The 9,554-nt window shown below is 34.2% G+C and overlaps 1 protein-coding gene across 1 annotated transcript; it reads right to left on the reverse strand.

Annotated features, from left to right (window-relative positions):
* Positions 1 to 3,668: 3,668 nt before the first annotated feature.
* Positions 3,669 to 9,029, reverse strand: LOC124845621 (uncharacterized). The gene is made up of 21 exons (XM_088104533.1): positions 8,682 to 9,029; positions 8,231 to 8,310; positions 7,961 to 8,047; positions 7,822 to 7,872; positions 7,562 to 7,679; positions 7,397 to 7,453; positions 7,230 to 7,294; positions 7,056 to 7,139; positions 6,678 to 6,728; positions 6,514 to 6,576; positions 6,378 to 6,424; positions 6,183 to 6,252; positions 6,039 to 6,101; positions 5,508 to 5,597; positions 5,374 to 5,412; positions 5,064 to 5,291; positions 4,881 to 4,966; positions 4,663 to 4,711; positions 4,515 to 4,595; positions 4,344 to 4,437; positions 3,669 to 4,253 (listed from the first exon to the last, which is right to left on the reverse strand). Exons 1-21 carry the CDS (start codon positions 8,797 to 8,799, stop codon positions 4,063 to 4,065), a joined length of 1,812 nt encoding a protein of 603 aa, XP_087960659.1. The 5' UTR covers positions 8,800 to 9,029; the 3' UTR covers positions 3,669 to 4,062.
* Positions 9,030 to 9,554: the final 525 nt, after the last annotated feature.

The raw sequence follows: 9,554 nt of genomic DNA on the forward strand, positions 1-9,554 counted from the left end.
CTGTATGAATTCTGTGTAGCTACAACGTTTTTGCATCTGGGTGATGTAGTAGCTGGGATGCCCTCAACAGCTGCCACCCGAGTTTAGTCTGTTTCGTCCAAGTTCACCTTATGGACTAGGACCTCCTACCATTCTCACACATGACTTACTTCTCTCTACTTGAGAATGAGTAATCACAAAATATCAGGATAAATGCCAGTTAAGCATAACCACATTCATACTCTACCATTCAATAACCAATCTTGAGATATTCCTCCCTGGAATACTCCTTCATATCCATACTATTCAATTCATGCCACACTTTAAATAACATCATACTTTAGTGCCATCATATTTCTTCATTTGTAACACATTTAAGTAAAATCAAACCGAACAGGAGAACCTCCACCACACTTGAGCACATTCGAACGTGAAAGATCAACACAACCTATAGACAAGGCCGAACACCCTGTGAATGTTAGAGACCGAACGATTTCTCAGTATAGAACCGATCGGTAACGACTATCATCCATAAATATGACCGAACGGTCAATTTGAAGAATAAGGCTCAAACATGAGCCAAATACAATTTCAGGGTCAAACACTATAACAACCGAACACTTAGAGCTTGGACCGAATACTAAGAACTTAGACCGAACACTTAGTGTAAGAACGAGCGGTCTTTCACTATCCACTGAACAGGACCGAATGGTCCATACTCGGTAAGGTTAACGAAATGGCCGAACACTAAAGCATGACCGAATGGTCATTAACAGGTAAGGTCCATCGTAGGCCGAACACAATTAAGACAAAACATCAATACCAGACCGAATACTAGTACAAGACCGTCCGGTCATTAACTAAAAACTCTAAGAAGTAGAACTCAGTTAAGACCGAACACTAGAGGAAGACCACCCACACCTAATACCAAACGGTCATGAGTGGGTAAGACTCTAATGAGACCGAACCTTATTTAATGACCAAGTACCTGACCGAGCGGTCAATAGCGAACACTCAGTTTTGTGCATAATTCTGCAGAATTTCTGTAGAATTAAGAACACGATAACATTTACCAAGACGAAACATGTTTCCCAACTTCCAATCTTCCAAACATGAATCATATACCAATTTACATTATTCCAAGGATGTCTAAACCTTTCTAAAGGGTCTGCTACCAGATTCACGATCCAAAACTGCATAATTATCAACCTAAGGACTCAAATTCAATTCTACTGATTTTTGGCACAGTTTGAGTGACTTAAGGATTTTAACAAGTCCTAAATAACTTATCTAAGCTCTCCCCAGTGACCAATTGAACACCTAACCCCAATTCCCCATTTTTGCTACTCCACTTCCTCAAACACACTCAAGAACAGCATCATCCACTCAAAGCTGAATAGTTTAACAAGGTCACAAGTTATATCATCTAATACAAATATACAATTCACATAATCATTCGATTATATACCCATGCAAACTTCCAAACAACATTACACAATAGTATAGTTCAACAACACATCAACCAATTAAATTAACTAGCTCCCCTTACCTCTTAACCGAACCGCACATCTTGACAGAATTAAACTTATTCACAGTTTTGCTAAGCCGCAAGTGATCCTAGGATAGGCTACAGACTTTGGATTGGTGAAAGAAAACCAACCACCGAACCAAAAACAGAATCAGAACCCAGATGAAGAACCGATGAACACATGCAAAATCGAACAGTGTTTTCATGTACCAGAAATTGCAGAAATTTCAAGAATCAAAGAGAGATAAACTTACCGGCTCTAAACCTGAAATTGATTAGTGGAAAAGGAAGTCCTTGATCTCAAGATCACCTAGGAAGCTCCTGATCGCCGATCAGGCTAACCACTAGTGAGAAATTTTAGAGAGAAGGAGAAGAAAAGGTAGAGAATAGAGTTTTTAGAGAGATATAGTGTACTGATATAATGAGCTAAGTGTTTTAAAACTTCTATTTATACTGTTAGCTTATTATAACACTAATTGTTCAATCTCATTATTTTAATACATTTATCTACTCTTAACCGTCTATTTTCTGAGTGCATTGTGAGTTTTCTAAAGCTTAATAAACCTTTTATCTGTTAAAGAATTTTGTTAATTTCGTTATTTAAATAAAATGTCTAAATTATTTACATAACCTATACATATGTTTTAAATGAAAGAACAATTTAAATAAGAAAATCTTCAAAATATCCTTAACTAACGCCTCAAAATTTATAATGCTTTGGATAATCATAACAATACCAAATTAATTTATTTTAGTTTAGGAAGAAAGGAGCCTAGTGTTATGGCATGTAAGTATGAAGAATATTGTATGTGGATCGAAAAGTTTTGGATAATCTTCACTTATACTTACGTTGAACCCGTTGTTTAGCGGCCATTTTCTTCACATTCTTGTCTTAATCTTTTTCATTTTACTTTTTTATTCAGAAAGGTCTTTTGGATTACTTGTTCTAGAATTTTTTTTTTTAATTTTGGAATAAGTGTTTTAAAATATTTTTTTAAATATGAAAATACTTTTTGAAACATAAAAAAAAATCTGAAAGAAGTGTTTATTTATTTCAAAATATAAACAAAAAAATTAAAACAAATATTCTGAAAGATATTTTTGAATTTGAAAATACCTTTTAGAATATCCATTCAGAATTATATTTTTATACTTTTCAAATTGAGTATTTTGGAATATATTTTTGAACTTAAAAATACCTTTTAAAACATTCAATCTGAAAAATATTAAAAATAAGGATACGAAGGGATTTTTATTATAATTTTAATGAGAGGTAATTTGGGAATTACTGCTTTCATGGGATGTGGGATGAAGAAAACTGGGGTGCAAGAAGCAATAGCTCTTTGTTTCCTTTTCATGTATTTTCAAGCATGAATCATATATGTTATTCTTGATTCAACTAAGTGTGTTCTTGAAGGGTTAAAAAAATAGGTATGAAACCCATTTCACATATCTGAGTTTGAATCTGATCCATGTTTTTCACTTTGATTCTTGGTCTCCTTGTGTTTTTTTTTTCACTTTGATTCTTAGCCTAATCACATTCTTTGTGTTTTTTTTTTCATTTCCTTAATCAACTTCTGTGTGTTCTTTATTTTTTTAAAATAGGTTTGTAATTTATTTCTAAATCATCCCAATTCTTCCTTTATAACTTATATTTCTATAAATTCAATTAGTTGAATTTGATTAATAGGTGATTCTAAAACAGTTTATGGATAGGAATATTTAAATATTTATTTGTTTTTTCATTCTTGACTATAACTTGAAATATCAAAATCTTCAAGACCCATTTTATAGTAGAATTGACCATTGTCTTCTACTTTGAACTCTGAAGCTAGCATCAATGTGTTCACCTTGCTCAAGGAATCTTATTTATGTGTTCCCTTTCATTTGATGAACAAATACTGACATGTGACACAGGAGAATTCCTTTTTGGAATCATGCATACTGAGTGTCAATATATGCACTCTAAAGATCCTTATTCCTAACACAAAGGATGCTTTGCCTAAGTCTTTCATTAAGAAACAACTCTCCAACCATGTTTTAAAATGTTGTAGTGTTAGGATGTCATTTTCAATGAACAATATGTCATCATTCAAAAATTTGCAGTTGTAGATGTTTGTGTGAGATTTTTTTGGTCTAACCATAGTAGACAACCATGAAATGATCAAGAAGAAATAATTGAGATTTCATTCACTAAACAACTTTGTAAAACATTGTGACAAGAAAATTGACATTACAATAAATATAAGAAAATAGTTGAAGCTCACAAGAATTTCTCTATAGTCTGCTTAAGATCTTTACAAAACCAAGAGTTTCCATAGCCTGAAACATAAGACAAGCTTCATAGTTCCCCAATCAAACCATTATAAACTTAGATGAGCTGGTCCCATTAAAAAGACCGGGAGTAAGCTCTTCTCTGTATCCTCTGAAAACTCTATACCTACCAAGGTTCAATTGATTCACTGTACAAACAATCTCTCCTACACAACTCAAAGCCCTCAACATTTAACCAATTAACTTGAAAACTCTAAAAGATGAAGGAACACCGTTAACATTTAGAAATGCAACCCGTTGCAACTCCCATATATAAACTCAGTCCTATAACCTGTCTTTGTTGCAGTTTTATTTTTGTATGTTTTGTTCACTGCAGAGATGTCACTGCCTACTCCTTTTGAGAGACTATTATCAAAAATTGAAGACCTCTGTAAGACAGCATCAAATTGTCCACATGCTGCTCCAATGAACCCTGAATTTGACATGATCAACAAGAAATTTAGAAGCTACATTGCAAAATGTGAAAGTGCACGCACAATGCGGACATGTATCAGAGAATTACCTAGGAACAAAGGAGAAGGTTTTCCTGGTCTTGATTTGAATTCAGGATGAAATTGAGCTCCGATGAAATATGGGTGGTTAGGTAGCTCAACAATCTGTAGCATGACAAAGCAAATAAGCAAAGGATATGCATGTAATAATAATTCAAAAAGTCATATGAGACTGTTCATACCTCCATGCGTTGACCTGTTTCATCCTTCCCAGTAAAAGAAAGACCTGCATTTTCAAGGCGAGATACCAATTCTGGGTTCACCTGCATATGAAAAGATCATTTTCTGTTCTACTGACATTTACAAGATAGTTTTATGCAACACTCATACCTCATATCTATGCCGATGTCTCTCATCAATGAAGCTTTTGCAGCCATATCTATGAAGGGTCAAAGGGTTAAAAACCTAATAAATCTCACCGTGGGAGCCAAATAATGTAGCAAGTCATGTGTAGTGCAGTCATAACATGCACAAATTACTCTCATTCATATTTCCTATTGTAAGCACAGAAAATGTCCTAAAAAATTGAATGCAGTGATAATGCTTACAATTTCGAAGATTTGCATTCCTTGGTCTGGAAATATGTCCTCCTTGATCCAAGGCGCATGGTACCTCCCATTTGTGTTTTTGATCCCTGTAGCAAACAGTCCAAGTAAATAAAAAATAAGATACAGGACAGTTTCTTTAATCTATTTTCTGATTTTTCGAGTGAAATAAGCAAGTATAGACACCTCAGGCATAAATATGATGTATGGGCTTTTGGTATGGGGATCAAATTCAGTACTGTTAGCATCTTGCACACCAAGAACAGATCTTGCAAACTCTATGACAGCAATTTGCATTCCAAGACAAATGCCAAGGAATGGAATCCTGTTTTCGCGGGCATATCTAGCTGCAATAATCTTTCCTTGCACTCCTCTATCCCCAAACCCTCCTGGAACCAGCACACCATCTGCACCCTGAAGGCAAAGACTAGTTAGATAACTGAAAATGAAGAAATTGACAATATAGACTGGTTAATTTCATGACTGTGAGGAAAACCTTCAATAACTTCCATGCTGCCTTATATGCATCAGGATTCTGCAAAATTGAACAATAACACGTCGTTGAAATTTCTATTATGAACAATAATAAACAAAACATGCTTGTGATATAATGATCATAATTGGTCTTACCTCTTTTGCAGTTGCACTTTCAAGGTTGGTAGCTGGAATCCAGTCTACAACAAGCTTCTTTTTACAATCAACAGAAGCGTGCAGTAAGGCCTGAAGTAAATAATTAAAGGTACATCAGCGAACTTAGCAAACTTATGCTTATACAAATATATTTAAATTATAGTGGTGTAATGTAAATCTTGCAAACTATTAATAACCTTAAAAAAAATATAAGTTTTATCAATCGAACAGTTGAGTTATAATTTTACATTATCCTGATTTTTTAAATAATAAGATAATAAAATTATTCACATTTTAATATATTTCAAAACTATATATCAAATCAACTTTTATCAGTATGAATAAAGTATCAAATAACATGAGTGTGTGAAACGAGGATGGTTAACAAAAAGGGCATAGGAATGCACATCATAAAGAAGACAGTTAGGTACAATTATGCAGGGTGGGATGTTAAAAGAAACTTATGTCTTTTACTCTTTGAAAGATGTTGAAACTATAATACAGTAACACAGCCATGAAGTTGAACTCCACCTTTAGAACGGAGAGGTAGGAATCTGAAAGGCATGTATATTTCCCCACTAAGGCTATACGAACCTGCCAATTAAAAGAAAAAAAATATATAGTTATTGCCAAAAATCAAGGATAATATAGATCAGCTTTGGAAAAGAAACCCACTGGTTCATGAAGCAAATCACTAGATTCAGCTCTGCAAGTCCATTCCTCTAAATTAGGCTCTTTAGCTACACTGTATACATTCAAAAAAACTGCAACTTAAGCTTTCTACAAGAGTAATAAAGGATTAAAACTTCTTTGTATCCATAAAAGCCCGATCCAGGCAATAGAACAAACATTTGAGTTTGTGAAACTAACCCCTGAAGATTCAGCACTTTAAACATTGCTTCATGAGCCTTTTGGTCCTATATAAGCCAGAAGAATATAGTTCATAAGAAATGGTTCCTACAGATATAAGATGATTTGAGTTCAGCAGTTTTAGAGGAATACATACCCTTAAAAGCAAAGGAATGTGCCAGATGTTGGGAACATCATAAAGGGTAATAATGTTTTGCGCCTGTAAACATGAAGCTTCAGTAGAGAAAACTCTTGCAAAGCAGACACAATGATTTGAAGTCAAACATATTCATCAGAATGCTTATCCTTAAAAACTCATACCGGAATTAGGCAAAATTGAGAGAGTTTTCCCCTTGCATTTTCATCCAGTACCTGAAACAAGTTACAAACAAGTTACGGTTAGAACCTTACAAAATTTTACAGTTAAGAAAAGTTTGAATGTTCCTTCTGTGCATCATAGTATGTGTTTGTCCCTACATTCAGATTTTCATGCAATCAAGCGGTTGGTGAACTGGAACTGTCGGATAAAAATCAGACGGCTCACATCTCATCTTAGTAAATTGAAGCATTACAGATGTGAGTCATCCTATCTTCATCTAACTATTCCTGTTATCTGACTACATGAATTCGTCTGCACCAATCCTATTTCATGTTCTCTGTTGCAGAGAGAGAGAGAGAGAGAGAGAGAGAGAGATTAACCATTGTACTGCGGCATGCTAAAATATGTGGAGTCAGCCCTTGACCTCGCAGTGCACGAACACTATGCTGGGTTGGTTTTGTTTTCTGAACAAAATAATAATAAAGTAATTTCCCATGTTAGATGAAACTAAATCATTTTCTACAAGGATCTAAAAGATGTGAGACATTACAAACCTGTTCACCAACAACATTTAAAACAGGAACAAGGCTGACATGAACTAAGCAAAAGTTTCCAGCACCTGCAAAATATAAAGTGTATTGTTTATATATTTATATACAGCTCACATTAATTATTCAACAAAAACAGAATCTGTGAACAAAAAAGAAGTATCATCACTCACCTACTCTGTATGAGAATTGTCCTAGTGCCTGAATAAATGGCATGGACTCTATATCTCCTGCACCCATCAACGTTATTATAAATAGAATGAATTAATTATTCACATATAAGATGGAAACAATTATCCAACTGTGAAGAAGACTGAAGAATGTTTTCAACACTGTACCTATGGTTCCACCCAATTCTATGACACATACATCAGCTGGACCGATTTTTCCATCTACCGGTATGTGGGCCACCCTTTCAATCCAATCTTGAATATCATCAGTGATATGAGGAACAACCTAAAGATGAAAACGCCATCATCATCACCATCATCGTCATCATGGTGTTAATAATAATAATATAAGGACCAACATGAAAACCTTTGTTTATAGATAAACTATCATCACAGTAAAAACACAGTACAAATTGGTTAAACCAGACCTGAACAGTTTTTCCCAAATAGTCTCCTCTTCTCTCTCTATTAATGACAGACTGTCATGAAAACAGGAAAAGAAAAGTAAAGTTAGGAAAAAAACTTGCAATGATCTTCAAAATCTGCGTGATAATCTAAGGAACCTGCCTGGTAAATCTTCCCAGTAGTTATGTTATTATCACGGGTCAACTTGACGTCCATAAAACGCTCATAGTTTCCAAGATCCAGGTCCACCTTACAACAGAAAGAGGGTCAAGTTTCATTATTTTCCAAGACACTACTACTTTAGAAAGGTTGGCACTGTTATTGTTCTCTTGTTTTCCTTGAATTAACTTTCTTTTCTTTTTTACGTTTTTGGGGTTTTCTTTTGGGCATGAAAAAGGATGGTGAATCAGTGAATCAGAGCAAGTTGTGTACCTCACCACCATCATCCAACACAAACACTTCTCCATGCTCAAAAGGGGACATTGTTCCCGCATCTGTGTTTAAGTAAGGATCTGAACGGCAGAGAAAAAAGTGAGACCAGAATTAGAATGCAACATCCCTTCAAATTAACAGTCCATGCTTAGATGAAAAGCTTTAAATAGCCACTGTTTCAACCACAATTGTGGTTACATTTCTATACAATCTTTTCCGCAATATCAACTGTCACTGCCGTAAATTTGAAACCTTACATGATTTGGGTGGTGTTTACACTCGGAAAAGAAAAGGAAAAAAAGGGAAGCTGAGAAGAAGACAGCAAATTTTTGACAAGAAAACTGGGAGAGAGTATTTAAAGTTTGGTGGATAAAAAAGCATGCATGCTTTATCCACTTTGCTTTTCCACAAAAAAAAAAACAAAAAAGGAAGAAAACGAAGAAAAGTTTACCAATTTTAATGGCAGTGACTCTAAGTCCACAAGCTTTGAGAAGCAAGCCAATACTACTGGCCGTAACACCTTTGCCAAGACCACTAACAACTCCACCAGTCACCAGCACGTACTTCATTTTCTGAATTGTGGGGTCTCTTTTTCCTTCCTATTCCTCACTCTCTTCAATGAGAAACGGAGCACTGAAAAAATGGTTTTTGCTTTTGCACTCTGTGTAGCAGAAGCAGGTGGCTTAGAAGAGCCCAAGCAACACAGAATCTGTGTGTTGCAACCAAAATATGCAGAGTAGAAAAAGAAACAGAGTTTGAAGAAAGAGGAGGGAAAGTAGCAGGGAATGGCAACCGATGCTAATATTGGTTGCTTTATATACAAAAAAGTATCTGCTTCTGATTCCAAGGGTGAGACATAAAAGAGATGAGAGAGAAAATATAACGGAAAAAACTTCATTCCAAAAATATAAATTAATAAATTGCTCTTTTCAATTTTTTATTCAAAACATATCCAAAAATTTATTATTTTTAACTTTCTTGCATAGGCGTGAAATATTAATCGTTACATCTAAATAAATTGTCTTTCTACTGATTAATAAACTTATTTATTTTTATAATAGTTCTTTTTAAAATGTATATTTAACATAATTTTTAATTGATTGATAATATTGCTTGGAAATTCAACTATTTCAGAAATATATTTTTGAGGGAATTGACCTCAGGTCAATTTTTAACCCCACAAAGTTATTTTGTTTCTTTACATTTTTTTCTGACAGATAGTAATTAAGCATATTATTCTATTATATATTAAGGAATACAATGATGTGGAATTTACGACAACATATCATATACTTAAAATAATTTATCTATTTTAATACCATAC

Source organism: Vigna umbellata, chromosome 1 (assembly GCF_029865625.1).
Source record: "Vigna umbellata cultivar VRB3 chromosome 1, Vumbellata_1.0, whole genome shotgun sequence".
NCBI classification, from domain to species: domain Eukaryota; kingdom Viridiplantae; phylum Streptophyta; class Magnoliopsida; order Fabales; family Fabaceae; genus Vigna; species Vigna umbellata.